The sequence below is a fragment of the Loxodonta africana genome, chromosome 23, assembly GCF_030014295.1.
Source record: "Loxodonta africana isolate mLoxAfr1 chromosome 23, mLoxAfr1.hap2, whole genome shotgun sequence".
NCBI classification, from domain to species: Eukaryota; Metazoa; Chordata; class Mammalia; order Proboscidea; family Elephantidae; genus Loxodonta; species Loxodonta africana.
Genome location: NC_087364.1, coordinates 44,611,640 through 44,627,560, shown reverse-complemented (window position 1 = coordinate 44,627,560; position 15,921 = coordinate 44,611,640). Strand labels below are relative to the sequence as shown.

Sequence of the window (15,921 nt, the reverse complement as noted above, 5' to 3'; positions counted from 1 at the left end):
ATAACACATTTTATAATTCCGATAATAAGGATTATTATTAATATAATTAACCTGGTTTGCAACAAAGATTAGAACCAAGAAACTTGCACTATTAGGTAGCCAACTGAAGGTATTAAAAAAGGATGGTAAAGTCATAGGGGGTATAGAATGTAACCACACAGCCTTTTTGATGAGTCTTAGCAATATCCTGTTCAACTTCTCCAGTGGTGTTAATGCAGAGCAACAGGAAGTGTTAGCAATGGTGTAGATCCCTCCTTGCTGAGGTAAGAGGAAATCCAAGGGTATGCTAAAGTCCGATACTAATTTTGCCAAAGAGTCTAAAGATTTTTGTTGTGTGGCCATTCCATTGACATATCATTAGGAATTTGAGCCACAGTGGCAGAAAAATTGTGAATGGACTGTTCTAATTGCCCAATTCCAAACCATGACACAGTAGCACGTAAGAGGGACCATCCCAATCCTGGGTAATCAGCTATGGGGTTAGTTGAGAGGACAGGTTCTCCTATGTGGATATTATTTCAAGTCACTGTTCTGTAATAAGCTGTCATTGTATGAATTGGATACTCATGGGAACTCCTTGGGTTCCTTATGTACATTGGACTAGTATATTCCAGGCATCTAAACATGGCAAAGCCATGTGAATCATTGAACTTTTTCCTTAAGTAATCTGATTCTGCATGTAAAATGGCATATCCAGATGAGGCACACAAGTTACCTGCCCTGGTTTAAATATTAGGAAATGGAATAGACTAATTGGCCCTTTCAAGCAAATTTGTAGTTAATGAATCATTAAAAAAAATTCTCCAAATTCTAGAGGATCCTGGAGTTGGGCACAAACTGAGAAATTTTGATGATTTTGAAAACAGTTACCTGCCACTGCAAAATAATATTGAGCATCATTAATAAAATGCTCACAAGGTGTGGAAAGAAAACATTTTGACCAGGCATGAGTGAGATTGAAACAGCGAGCTGATGGGTAAGTGCATAATTCTAGGGGTAGCCATAACTTGACACAAGTAGCCCATTTAAATGGTTTTTTGAAATCAATAGTAAAATTAGGTATGGGCTTGTAATCTAATCCTTATATAAGCAAGAGCATCAGTATGATCCTGTGCAGACTGAGGGGGAGAGTGACATACCCAGCATTCGGTTAAATTACTAGCATTGGCTACTGATTGAGTTAATTTAATAAAAACATTTTCCTCCTAAGCAATAGAGTAAGAAAACATCAAAGACTAATTATAGGAAACGTGATTAAAATGAATACCCAAAGAAGTAATACCATCCAACAACTGGGATTACTCCTATTATCACTAAACTAAGCCCCCAAATTTCTAAAGGTTGCATAAATAGTAGCCCAAATCCAAGATACAGGCCTGGTCTAACATCTTGGGAAAGAAAACCATGTACTCAGATGTCATCTGCTTCTGTCTTGGGATTGTTTAAACTTTGACTTTAGTCCCTCAGTGGGTTAACACTCCATTCAGGGGCAGGGGCCTTCTTCAACCGGGACAGTGAATCCAAGCTTTGACCCCCCTGCAGTTTTGCTGAACATCCATTAGTGAGCAAAACTAAATAAAATCCCTTCCATTGAGTTCCAAGGGAATGTTTTAGTTAGTATCTCTTTTGATAAACATAGTCTCCAGACAGGAAGAATAGGGTAGCAGACCTTTCAGTACCTATACAGTGAAAAACTTCTTTTAGAAATTTAGGATGATCTTTATTTAGCAAGTGAATTAAAGACTGACGGTACTTTAACAAATTTGCTTGTATTAAATTCGAGTCAGCAATAGCTGCTGAACATGGCAAGTTCGTAGGTCGTCCAGTTACAATTTCATATGGAGTTAAATTATGAGGAGCAAAGGGAGTGGCCCTCAAGTTCATTAAGTCTAATAGTCAATTCCATGAAAGAGGTAAGCTTTGCCAACTGAGTTTTTATAATACCATTAATTCTCTGTACAGGGCCAGAGGACTAAGGGTGATAAGGGCAATGAAATCTGTGAAAAATGGGAAAAATGCTACATATAGCCATGATTACTAGTCTAGCAAAGTCCTTTTGTCACTGCAGAGGACAACCGGAGTTCACCACATGGGAATAATATTTTTCTAATAACTTTTTGGCCACAAAAGCTGCCGTGGCCTTACGGCAAGGGGAAGCTTCCGCCCAATGTGAACATCTACAAATTAGAACCAAGACAAATTTATAACCAATAGAAGGAGTTAACTGGATGAAATCTATCTGCCATTTGAGTATCGGTTCAGTTGGCAAAGGATACCTCCCAGGTGAAGGTCAGTAAGGTCTGCCAGGTTGTCATAAACCTGATCTACAGCTTTCCAAAAATGTCCCCAAAAGTATTTTCATAAAATGCCCATGGCTTTTTCTCTCCCCAAATGTCCCTTCCTATGGAAGGTAGTTGCTAGAAGTATATGCAAATCTTTGGGAACCACAAGTTTGGCATTTGGCCTTTCTCGTAAGGATGAGCTTTGGTGGATGGTATAGCCTTCCTTTTTGCATAGCTCCACCTCAGTTGTGGGAACATTAATCTGATGGCAAGCCAAATCATGCCAGATGGTAGGGTCCTGTCCAGGGTCTTCGATTATTAATCCTTTGGACATACCTGGTGGAATTCCATTACAAAGGTGGCATCTGCCACAGATAGTAGGTTTGTTAGGGCAATGTTTATAAGATGGTTTATAAAGATCTGTGCCAGAGGTACTCAGAATCATAAAGGGTATCTCCATTACCAAAGAGGCCCAGTAGAAAGAAAATAAGTAATTGGTAGCAGTCAGAAAATTACCCCAAAAATACCTTTCTAGGAATTCCATTATCACCTGGTGTATCCTTTATTTCATTTAGACAAACCTGAAGTGTAAGAACATGCAAACAGGTGGGCAACAATGATAACATTCATTGTGTAACCAGTCCCTAATCTCTTCTATAGTGGCCAGTTGCTGATACCTACTAAAATATTAAAAAGATTGGAAAATTGAGAAAAATTAAATATGGACTGGGTTTAGCTATACCCAACTTAACATGGTCCAGGGCCTTTAAAGAATTGAAATTTGATGTCTTAGAAGGGCATAGCTTAGAAAGGCACAACACTTTCATTCCCTGCTCTTCATTCCAAATTGTGGCAACAATTGTCACAAGCAGAAGTGAAAAGTCAAGGGGCAACTTGTTTGGCAGCAGTATCAGTCAAGACATTTTCCTTGACTTCTGCTTGAGGAAACTTTTTTGATTGGTGGGCCTGAATTTTGACTACTGCAATCTTAGAAGGGAGCAAGAGAGCCTCCAGTAGGTCAGCCACCAAGGAGCCATTTTTGATCTGTGTACCAGAGGATGTTAGGAGCCCCCTTTATTTCCAAAGCTTCCAAAATTATGAACTATCCAAAAACAATACCTTGAATCCATATACATGGTTACTGACTGTCCAGAGGCCAACTTGAAGCCCTAGAGAGCGCTATCAGTTCAGCTTGTTGAGCTGATGTAATATCTGGTAAAGGGTTGCTTTCCAAAATCTTGGTAGATGTGGTTACTGCATATCCACCTTGATAATGAGAGCTAGAAGGATCTGGTTTTAAATAAGACCTGTCAACAAAAAATTAGATCAGGGTTAAGGAGGGGAGTCTCCTGCAAGTCCTGCCTGGGGGGCGAGTAGTTTATCTGTTGAATCAAGGCAATTTGCCAGCATCACTAGATGGAGGCAACAAAGTGTCTGGGTTTAAAGAATTAACAGTGTATAACCAGATATTGTATCCAGCCAAAAGAAGGGCTTCATAAGAGATTATTCTGTTAGCTGATAAGTGTGTTGGGTCACTGTAGAATTTAAAATAGCAGCCACAGCATGTGGAACATACACATCTAAGAAATTTCCAAGCACAAAGTCAGCTCTGGCCTCAACTAATCGGGTTGTGGCAGCTATTGCTCTGAGGAATGAGGGGGCACCCTATACCCACAGAATTTAACTGTAAGCTGAAATACCCCGCAGGCTGTTGGTGGCTTCTGTGAGCTTGTGTGAGGACTCCCAGAGCATTGCCAGCTGTTTCAAGAAAAAAGAAAAGTCTAAGTTAAAATTGGAGAATCCCAAAGCTGGAGTAGTGAGAAGAGACTCCTTCAGTTTAGAGACAGCTTGGATGCCTTCCTCAGATAATGCCTGGGCCATCACCAAAAAATTAGGAATCCACTCTCAGCAGTAGCTGCAAAGGCTAAAAAATCTCCTTAATTGCTTCTTTGTTGTGGAAATAGGAAAGACCATAATGAAATCCTTTCCTTGGGGATCTATAGAAACCCCTTGTGCAGAGATAACAAAATTGCCATTGATAACATGCCCTAAATATTTCACTGCTGGTAAAGTTAGCTGCAGTTTTTCTTTGGATGCTTTGTGCCCTTTAGTGGCCAAATGTAACAGTAAAACAGTATCTTCTATGCAACCTTGCAATGAATTTGAGGGGACCAGGTGATCATCTACATGCTGTAACAAGGTAGATCCCTTAGAAAACTGCAGGGGCTGTAAATCATGCAAGATCTGGGAAAGGTAGGTGGGAGATTTAGTAAATTCCTGGGGCATGACACTCCAGGTATATTGTTGATTATCCTGGGTGAATCTGAACAGATACTGACCGAATGCACCTGGAATACTGAAAAAAGCACAACACAAATCTGTCACTAAAAAATGAGTTGCCTGTGGAGGTACATTAGACAAAAGCAAATGGGGATTGGACACAGTGAGAAATCTTGGGGTGACAATATGGTTAACACAAAAACTCATTGCTGTTGAATTGATTCTGACTCGTAGTTACCCTATAGGACAGAGTAGAACTGCCCCCATAGAGTTTCCAAGGAACAACTGGTGGATTCACACTGCCAACCTTTTACCGATGCCCAACCCTGGCCACTGGGTTTCTTTACTGGAAACACTGAAGTATTGCTTGGACTAGTGCATGGAATAATGAGCCCTGTGGCCAGAAAACCTTGAATTATGGTGGCAAATCCCTCTCTGGCCATTTTAAAGGCTGTTAAGGGACCTTAGGTAAAAGTTTAGAGGTATCAGCCTGAACTTTAATAGGTTCTGCTGACAGAACCTGGCCAGCGTCTATGGATGAGTTGGCTCATAAACTTCCTGGCACAGTAGAAAGACAATCTAAAGGTGCCATAGCTTTTGGGACTTGGAGGCCTGTAAAGGGAAAGTAGGTGCCCCAAGGTGGTATAAAACCGCTTCTGAGTCTAAATGTTTGGGAAGTGAAGAGTTATTGGGAAAATCTAAGATAATTTTTCCTTGATCAGTAAATTTTTTGTGACAATTCCATTTAGATAAAAAGTCCCTAACAAATTAACTGGAGTATCTAAACTGAGTAAAAATGGTTGTATATCTTCTGTAGAACCCAAAGAAACAGAAACCGATTGGGGGCATACTTAAATCTGTTAATAATTTGAAACCACCACTACTTTAGAGGTTTTTATAATCCAGGATAGAGGTTTTTGCAAAAAATGGTGGGTTAATAGCAGAAAAGAGTAGACCTCATGTAAATTAAGAATTTACGTGGTTCTCCATTAATTCAGAGGGTTGTTTCTCGTTGCAAATTGAGAGCAACTACTGGAAAAGTCTCTAATGTGTCCTTGGAGTCCCTTCTTTCAGGCTTGAGTGGTGCTAATGGCAAAACGCCAAGCTTGTTCTTCAATTTAAGGCAATCCTTGAAATGTCCCGGCTTTTTGCAATAACGGCAAATGCCAAAGACTCTTGATTGGGTAATGCTTGGTCTATTCCCAGACCAGGGTTTGAATCTATTATTACACCCTGGAGATTGTAATTGTTGTAAGTGTAATGCCATTATTTTGTTGAACTTGGTTTTTTCTTGTGACTCTTTTGCTTTTAGTTCAAGCATTTCAGTCAATTTGTATGCAACAGTAGTTTCTTCTAAGGTATAAATACTTTCTTAATTTACTTTGTGACATTTAACTAAATCTCCTTGTTCTGGAGGGAGGCCACCCACAAAAAGAGAATTAAAGGTGATGGTAGCTCCTTCATTTGCTAAGTTCATGCAAGAGTATTCCATAAATAATTTGATTAAATGTTCTCAATAATTGTATACATTCTCGTTTCTTTCTTATTTGCAGGCTTTAACCTTAATCCAATTTATCTTTCTATGAAACACCTTTAGGAAGGAGTCAGTTAAACTTGCAACAGTTTCCTTACTCCGGGTTACCAGCTCCAAACTGGGGACATTTGGTTGAGTTGATAATGATTTTTCAGGATCCTTCCATTTGGTCTCCACCATCCACCTTCGGGAAACCCTGGTGGTGTAGTGGTTACGAGCTGTAGCTGCTAACCAAAAGATCGGCGGTTTGAACCTGTCAGGTGCTCCTTGGAAACCCTGTGGGGCAGTTCTGCTCTGTCCTTCAGGGTTGCTATGGGTCAGAATCAACTCGACAGCAATGGGTTTTATCTACCCTTGAGCATCTCCAGGTCCCAACAGCATGTGCAAAAAGTTACATAAGTCTATTGTCCCAGGCTTATATGTCTCTGCCAGGATTTTAAACTCCTGACAGAACTTATGATGGTCCTCGCGAGGGTTAAGAAAATCCTTTATAAAAGGGCAAAGGTGACCTTGGGAGGACCTCGGATATTTAAATTTTAAAAGGCATCTCAGTTACTTGTAAGTCTCTCCTGTAGCTACTAGTTTGGTTTTTTTGAGGGTTCCCTAGGGTAACAAAGAAGCTCACAAAAGTATTGTCAATCCAAGAAGATAGAGATGGATACAAAGAGGCAGGCTCGGGAGGAGCAGTGAGAGGAGTAGATGCTGCTGCAGTTACAGTAGAGTTTTGGATTGCAATTCCTTAATTCACTTTGCTTGCCTAGACATGGTGTTCTGTAGTGAGACAAATCTATTATTATTTTGTCTCTTGGAAGCTTCCAAAAACCAATTAAAATAGGCTTTGCACTGGTTCTCATTAGTCTGGGAGCTTTTAACCTCTAATTTGTCGTGCAAAAAGGTTAGCTTAGTGAACTTAAAACTCCCCCAAACTGACCACAAGTTCTTGAGATTTTTTTCCTTCTGTAAGAATATTTTACCATACCAGATATTGGACTGTACTGGGGCCATAATTCTTAAGCACATAACGAGCAACAGTCCCATCGAGGAGGCTGCTATGATTTATTGAGGTGGCATTCCCCATCTTACCAAAGACCTGTACGTGCCGACAACAAAGGGTACACTGAGCCTGATGTGCCCTTAGAGAAACAGAAGAAAAAGATTTGCAGTGGTAGTTGTACCTTTCGTCTGCTAGATGTCAGGCTTGTCATGCTCAAAATTTCTGCAGAATGGTCAGATTGCAAACAGGAACAAAGGACCAAAAAAAAAAAAAACCAAAACCAAGCCCAGTGCCATTGAGTCGATTCTGACTCATAGCGACCCTATAGGACAGAGTAGAACTGCCCCATAGAGTTTCCAAGGAGTCTCTGGTGGATTCGAACTGCTGACCGTTTTGGTTAGCAGCCATAGCACTTAACCACTATGCTGCCAGGGTTTCCAAGGACCAAAAGTAATAAATTGAAATGTGATTTTTAACATTATCGGTTACATTAATACAACTGGAATACGTTAATTGGCTAAAGGACATAATTGCAAGTTACAGTCATGAATGAGTCTCATGACTGTCACAAAACAATGGCACGGCGATGGCATGGCAGCTACTGTCAAGAACAGGTTGTTAAACATCCCCTCGCCCAGAGCTTAAGATCTCCTGGGGACATCCAACACAAAGGGCTTTCAATAAGGTTTGGTTAAAGAGTCACAGTCTTAGCATAACCACAAAGACTTAATAATATGTTTGTTTCCTAAGCAACAGAGTTTGAATATGTGTGAAATGGTCAGATTCTGCATTTACAGGGAAGATAAAATCATCCTGTGTTACCAGCTGAGATGGGGAATGCTTATGGTAGATTAGTCAAAAAGATCAGGAATAAGCATTTATTGATTGCAATGTTGTTGTTGGGTGCTGTCGAGTCAGTTCTGACTCATAGTGACCGTATGTACAACAGAAAGAAACACTACCTGGTCCTTTGTTATCCTGTCATCCTCACAATTAATGTATTGGTTGAGCCAGTTGTTGCAGCCTCTGTGTCAGTCCATCTTGGTGAGAATCTTCCTTTCTTTCACTGACCCTCTGCTTTACCAAGCATGATGTCCTCCTCCAGGGACTGGTCCCTCTTGATAACATGTCCAAAGTATGTGAGACGAAGCCTCACCATCCTTGCTTGTAAGGAGAATTCTGGCTGTACTTCTTCCAAGACAAGATTTGTTCATTCTTTTGGCAGTCCATGACATATTCAATATTCTTCACCAACCCCATAACTCAAAGGCATCAATTCTTCTTTGGTCTTCCCTATTCACTGTCCAGCTTTCTGATGCGTATGTGGTGATTGAAAATACCGTGACTTGGGCCCAGGTGCACCTTAGTCCTTCAGGTGACATCTTTGTTTTTTAACACTTTAAAGAGATCTTTTGCAACAGATTTGCCCAGTGTAGTACATCATTTGATTTCTTGACTGCCACTTTCATGGGCATTGATTGGATCCATGAAATGAAATCCTTCTGTGTTTCCTTTGTTTATCATGATGTTGCTTATTGGTCCATTTGTGAGGATATTTTTTTTCTTTATGTTAAGATCTAATCCATACTGAAGGCTATAGTCTTTTATCTTCATCAGTGAGTGCTTCGAGTCCTCTTTGCTTTCAGCGAGCAAGGTTTTGTCATTTGCATTTTGCGGATTGTTAATGAGCCTTCTTCCAATCCTGATGCCGTGTTCTTCATGTAGTCCAGCTTCTTGGATAATTTGCCCAGCATACAGATTGAATAAGTATGTGAAAGGATACAATGCTGATGCACTCCTTTTCTGATTTTAAACCACTCAGTATCTGCTTGTTCTGTTCAAATGACTGCTTCTTGATGTATGCACAGGCTCCCCATAAGCACAATTTAAGTGTCTGAATTTCCATTCTTTGCAACATTATCCATAATTTATTACGATCCACGTGGTCAAATACCTTTGCGTAGTTAGTAAAACACAGGTAAATATCTTTCTGGTATTCTCTGCTTTCAGCCAAGATCCATCTGACATCAGCAACAATATCCTGCATTCCATGTCCTCTTCTGCATCCAGCTTGAATTTCTGGCAGTTCCCTGTCAGTGTACTACTGCAGGCCCTTTTGATTGATCTTCTGTGTATTCAGGAAACGTGCATATTTAGAATCACAGACTTTTAGTATTGGAAAGACCGTGGTGACTCAGCCCTCCAACTACTTCATTTTATTGCCGAGGTAACAAACTTAGAGAGGTAAAGTTTCTTAGTTGTGATCACAGAACTAGTTAGTGTCAAAAACTGCATGAAGCTCAGTAATCTGGGCTCAGGCCAGAGTTGTTTTCCCCAAAGTACTTGAACATCCTTATTAAATTATATTGACACTGTCAGTTTCTGTCTTTGTTTCTTTGTGTGTCTCTTTTTTCTTTTTCCTGTTTTTCTTTCAGTCTAATCCACTTCAGTTTTATTTAAATTATTTTTAGTGGATTTAATTTGAACCATAACTATGGGATAGGGTTGAAAAGGAAATTGGTACTCAAAAAAAAAATTTTTTTTTTGTCTCTTAACATCCAGTCATGCATCTTTGTACAGATCTGGACTGTTTATTGATTTTACTGTGCTTTAGAAAAATCCCTATGTACTTTTAAAATTTAAACAGTTTGGTTATATTCACTCTACTTTTCACATAGAAACTTTAGAGGTTTCTAATGAATTCCTGTGGTTTATATTGGTATAAGCTAACTGTGTCATCTTTACAAAGTTTCTTAAAACTAGACTCTTGGAAATCTATCTTGATAACACTTTTTGTGTGTATATCTTATGAAATTATTGATAGGAAGAGTACACTTAACATCATGTGCTGCCTTGGATTCAGTCATTCCTTCGTTTCAATCATTAAATAAATATTCAGCAGGTAGGTACCTGGGTTGTACCAGATCTTCAAGGCTAAGCACAGATTAAGGAGATTGTCTCATCAGTAACCACAATCTAGTGGGAGTGACAGATCTATGGATAAAGTATAATAATAACATCCTTTTAATAAGTTCCCTGGAGAGATTGGCTGGGGTTTACTTCAGAGAGGTCCTTGTCACATCTTAGACCTATAGTTGACGGTGAAATAAACCTTCCCAGCAGTGACCTTAAATTCCAGGTACCAGCAATATGAGTGTTTGTTATTGTTTATACTTTTCTTTATTACATATTAAATGTGTCCGAAATGGAACCCGTTATGCGGCCCTCCCTTTCCTCCTTGGTTGTGGATCCGCCTTTCATGCAGTATCTTAAGCCGGAAAAACTGGCAGCATGCTTGGATCTACTTTCATAGTGTATTTTGAATTAGTCAGGAATTTTTATTCTCCTTGCTAAGTATATTCTGGTTTTGTGTATTCCTCTCCCTCCATCAATGATTACTCCATATACTTGAATAAAAGGCAAGGTTCACTTCATCCTGCAGAAGGATCCCTCATAAAAGAGGGAGTTGCCTTGTACTGGAATGAGTATAAAGCCTCTACTATTATTGGGTGCTTTCTCAACTGCTTTATTTTAAACAGCACAGCACTGTGAGAAAGACACGTTAGCCCAAAATGACCTCATTCAGTGCTGGTTAGATATTTATGGAGGGCACTTGGCACAATTCTCTTTTTTTTTTTTTTAAAGAGATGCAGTAACATGAAGTAGTGTGGGGTGTGTGTATTTATTGCCAGGAATTGGCCCTCACAATCGCAAATGCAGAATGTCTTTTTATAAACAAGCCTTTTCACACACATGCACACACAAACCCAATATATTCAGGAGTTAGGGATATAAAAGCATGAATATATACTGAGAATACATACGAAAATGACAACTATCCTCAATTTTACCAAGTTATACCTGTGGCTTAGGACAGGATTTACAATGATAGCATCAGACAGAGATTCCACAAAAGCTATATTATGTGAAGATAGGTATGCTTCAGAGCACTAAAAAAATTGAGTTGGCACAGTTACAGATATCAGATGTGCATGTGAAGAGTTTGAATAAAAATGTTTGGGAGATGTAGATGTAGAAAAAAGTGATGAATCTAAATACGTAATATCTTTCAGTCTTAAATTCATTTATGCAACTAAAAACAACAAATACCATGTTACATAAATAGGTAGCTGTTGCTTGTAATCTTGACGTTTTTTAATCAGCTTTATTGAATTATACAGAAAAAAGTTCATCAGTCCTAAGTGTACAGCTCAGTGAAGTTTCACAAAGCAAACAGTGTAGCCTGCACCCAGACCCAGAATCAGAACATTACCAGCACCCAAAAAATGCGCCCTTTTGCTCTCTTTCAAACATTGCCTGCTCCCCAGCTCACAAAGTACAGTGTAAACAGTATTCTGTCTTCAGTCACCTTAGTTTTGCTTGTTTTTGAACGTTGTGTAAATAGAATCATTCAGTAGGTAGCCCATTCTTATCTGGATTCTTTCCATGATGATATGTTTATTAAACTTATGACACTGCTGAATGGTGTTCCATTTTATGAATAATCACAATGTATCTATTCTACTGTGATAGATATTTGCATTGTTTCCAGTGTAGGACTATTACAAATAGTGCTGCGATGATTATTCTCCTGTGTGACTTTGGTGAGTCAATGCCAACCATTTGGTTGGGTATATACCAAGGAGTGGGATTTCTAGGTCACAAAGGATGCCTCGGTCAGATTATAGGGTCACTATAAATCAGAATCAACTCAGCAGCAACAGGTTTGGTTTATTTTTTAGGTCAGCTTTAGTAGATACCATCAAACAGTTTTCTAAAATAGTTTTTACCAACTTACACATCCACCAGCAAAGTATTTTTCTTGGCTACTCTTGGTATTTTCTCTTTTAATTTTATTATTTTGCTAGGAGAATAGTGTGTTACATTATGATTTTAATTTCCATTTCCTTGATAATGTATTTAGTTGATCACCTTTTCATACATTTAATGGCCATTAGGATATCTTTAAATTGCCTGTTCAGGTTCTTTGCCCTACTTTTCTTCACATCCCTAAAATGTCATATATTCCAGTTGGAAAAGAAAAAACAACTTTTTTTTGGATTGTCTTGTTGATAAAACTGGGGATCATCTTATATTTGGGCAACGTGGCTGTTTAAACTTCATCTTACCTTTCTAGGTTATTGCAGTAATCTCCCAAGTAATTGATCAACCTCCATTCTCTCTCCATTTCTCAACTTTTCTGCACTATTCACAGTTATTTTTTAAAATACACAGACCTGATCAAGTCATTTGAAGCCCAGTCTCATTACTCTCTCCCTGCGAAGATTATCTACCTTCTCATCAACCCTATGCTAAACATAGTCTTTAGAGAACTTCCCTACAAAAGCTCGTGGTATGAAAGGTGGGCCACACTTGCTAAATATTCAGATTACTAGGTCTCTTCTCTGAAAATTCAGCTTCGGTAGATTGGGTTGGGGCCCAGGAATCTGTGCTATTAAATAGCGTTCCACTTTATCCTTATCTTAAGGGAACTTTGGGGACTACTATAAGCATCTTATGTATTTTTGCCTCAGTGCTATTGCATTCTCTCTCCATTCTCTGGATTCTCTGTCCTCCTCCATTCTCATATTTCAACACCCACACAGAAGTCACCTCTGGGAGTCTGTCCTGACTCCTTTAGACCAAGTAAATCACTCTGCAGTCAATAAATGCTTATTCCTGATCTTTTTGACTAATGTACCGTGAGCATTCCCCATCTCAGCTGGTAATATAGGATAATGTTATCTTCCCTATAAATGCAGAATCTGACCATTTCACCAGCTCCACAGCTACCACACTGGTCACAGTCTGCCATTATCTCATGCCTGGAGTACCGCTGAAGCCTACTAACTGGTTTCCTGCTTGCACACATGTGGTCAGTTCTCAACACAGCAAGTCAGAGTGGTCATTATTTTAAAACCTCAGTCAGCATCACATGTTTCTGCTCAGAACCCTCCAGTGACTCCTGTTTCGCAGAGTAAAAGCCTTAGCCCCACTAGGCCTTATAAGGCTGCTTGCCGTCTGCCCCATTCTCTACCTTCACCATGCTATGATGCCGGCCAGCTGAAATCTGACTGCTAGATAAGAATGTTACTGTACAAGGCCTATTTATATACACTTAATTTTAGAAAAATTATTGTTTTTATGACTGTGAGTCCTCAAGTTTTTAATATATATGCATATCCACTTCCTGGCTCACTCTGCCTGCCTCAGGCACACTGGCCTCCCTGTTGTTCTTAGAACACCGCAGCCCACAGGGCTCTTGCACTGGCTGTTCTGTCTACCTGGAGCATTTACCACTAGATGTCAGCACGACTAACTCCTTCACTTTTTTCAAGTCTTGGTACAAATGTCTCCTCGGTGAAGTCTGCACTGATCATCTTATTTAAAAATGAAACCTGATTCAACCTCCCCACCCCTTCAATCCCTTTAAGCCTGCTCTTTATCCATGAAACTCATTATCTTCTAATATACTATTAGGTTTATTATTTACCATTTGTACCTCTCTGTCAGAATATAAGCTCCCCAAAAGAAGGCATTTTTTAATCTTTTGTTCATGATGTATGCCTAAATAGCTGAGCAATGGTTGGCACATAATAGCTGCTCAGTACATACCTATTTGATTTGTTGAATGAAATATTCAAAATGCAGTAGATAAACAGCCCTCAAATAGTATCTTTTAAGCTAGATCTATATGCAACTTTTACTAAGATATGTTGCATATTTTCACAACTGAAGTGAAAGCTTGACTTTAGAAGTTTGCATGAATGTGGGGTTGTTTGTATACTGCTGCGCTGATGTGAAGGAAAAGCCAGTTGTAGCTTGGCTCATTATAACCTAATTTTAGGTTTTCCCTGGGACCACTGGTTTTGCCCTAAGCATTGTTGTACAGAGTAAAAACCTTTTAGACCTGATACTTGGAAACCCTGGTGGCGTAGTGGTTAAGTGCTATGGCTCTTAACCAAGAGGTCGGCAGTTCGAATCCGCCAGGCACTCCTTGGAAACTCTACGGGCAGTTTTACTCTGTCCTATAGGGTTGCTGTGAGTCAGAATCGACTCTATGGTAGTGGGTTTGGTTTTTTGGGGGCTACTTTAACACTGGATTTTAGGTTGGTCCCTCTTTGCTGGCATTACTTGAAATATCTATAAAATTTGACATGGTCCCATGAAAATTAGAGAGCTTATGAAAATTAGTTGTCCTTGATGTTTGGTATAAAAAAAGAAAAGCCAGTGCCGTCGAGTCGATTCCAACTCATAACGACCCTATAGGACAGAGTAGGACTGCCCTATAGAGTCTCCAAGGAGCGCCTGGTGGATTTGAACTGCCTACTTTTTGGTTTGCAGCTGTAGTACTTAACCACTATGCCACCAGGGTTTCCATATGTTTGGTATAAGCACAATAATTTTGAAAAAAAAAAAAAAGTACATAAATTCATAGCCCTATTGTAAAACCTTTTTTTTTTTTTGCCTACTGTAGCCTATCTTAAATGCATTCTTAGATATCCTTGCATCAATTTTTCATGACCAGAAGCCTCTGACTTTCCTTCTCTTGCCCTTGTGTGTTATTTCCAGAAATACTGTGATGCTGGACAGCTGAAGCCTCACTGCTGGATAAGAAGACTGTTACTGTATAGGGTCTGTGTATATACATCTAATTTTTAAATAAATTTTGCTTTTATTACTGTGAGTCCTTAAACTTCTACTCTTATCCATATACACTTATCCAGACATAGTTTGAGAATGTAATTTTTGCTTTGGGCAGTGCAACACTTTCATGGGACAAAGGATATTTTCCTCTAGGCCCGCAGAGAGATTTTGTTTAAAAATCTGCCAGCTCAGCAGGGTCATCCTTTCATCCCAGCCTTCCTAACCTTTGGCGATCTCTAATTGTCTTCTTATTCTTTAACCTGTCTTAGCTTCCTCACACAAGCTGAATTTATTGATTATAAGCTTTTTATAAGAGTAGCTGCTATACTTTGGTGTCTCCCAAGGTGCCTGGAACACTGCTGGCTGTAATATTATAGCTCTGGGAGCTCAGAGAAGAATCCTTCCATGAGGAATGAATGCATTTGATCTGAAAATAAGAATGATTATTAGTAGCTTACCACTTGAAAGAATGCCAAAAATAAAACTTGTGTGAAGAGATATATTTGAAGTCAGCTAATATAATACTTGTTTGAAAAAGCCAAATCTCAATTAGACAGTGTCATGAGGAAAAGTCTGGCTATAGTTTTATCCAAAATAGAAAAAGCAGTTAAGCACCAATTCGAATCATGGTTCAAATTTTCATATAAACTGCTTTATAAACTGTATGCATTAAAAAAAAACTAAAAATAGACACTTAGGTGAACTATTATAGCAACTTTATTGTACAGGAAAAAATACTGCAATTGCCATGAAGTAGAAGAATCTCTAATCAGACTACTCTTTTTTCTTTCAACATTCCAAAAGCTTCTATATATCAGTGCTGTGGTTTAACTAATGCTAATCTTCTAAGCCTATCCATCAACGGATAAATTTATATTTAATCTCTTTTCCGTTATCTGTCTGTTCTCTGGAATATGTGACAATGAACCAACAAATCTGGGAATTAAAAATGCTGAGACATAAAGGATAGCCGTCAACAAAGGAAAAGAATGAAGTATCTTCTAAATGCGCTCATTCATTTAACAGGTATTACTGAATACCACTAGGTGTTCGGAACTGGGGAACTGGGACTAAAGAGGGAGTGAGGGTTCAGGATACAGAAGAGAAAGAAACCAGGAGATATAGCCAGTCCCAGCCTTCAGGGTACTTACAGTTTGTTCACTCATTCATTCATTCAACATCTA

The 15,921-nt window shown here is 39.1% G+C and overlaps 1 protein-coding gene across 12 annotated transcripts in view; it reads left to right on the top strand.

The window, feature by feature from the left end:
* Positions 1 to 15,921, top strand: part of GOLIM4 (golgi integral membrane protein 4) — a 97,978-nt gene that overhangs the window by 39,061 nt on the left and 42,996 nt on the right. For 2 of the 12 annotated variants that reach the window (XM_064275440.1, XM_064275441.1), the window contains one exon: positions 14,663 to 15,763. The exons of the other annotated variants lie outside the window; for them this stretch is intronic. In XM_064275440.1, coding sequence (XP_064131510.1) covers positions 15,727 to 15,763 — 37 coding nt within the window. In that variant the 5' untranslated portion in view covers positions 14,663 to 15,726. The remainder of the gene's footprint in view (positions 1 to 14,662; positions 15,764 to 15,921) is intronic. 12 annotated transcript variants of the gene reach the window in all.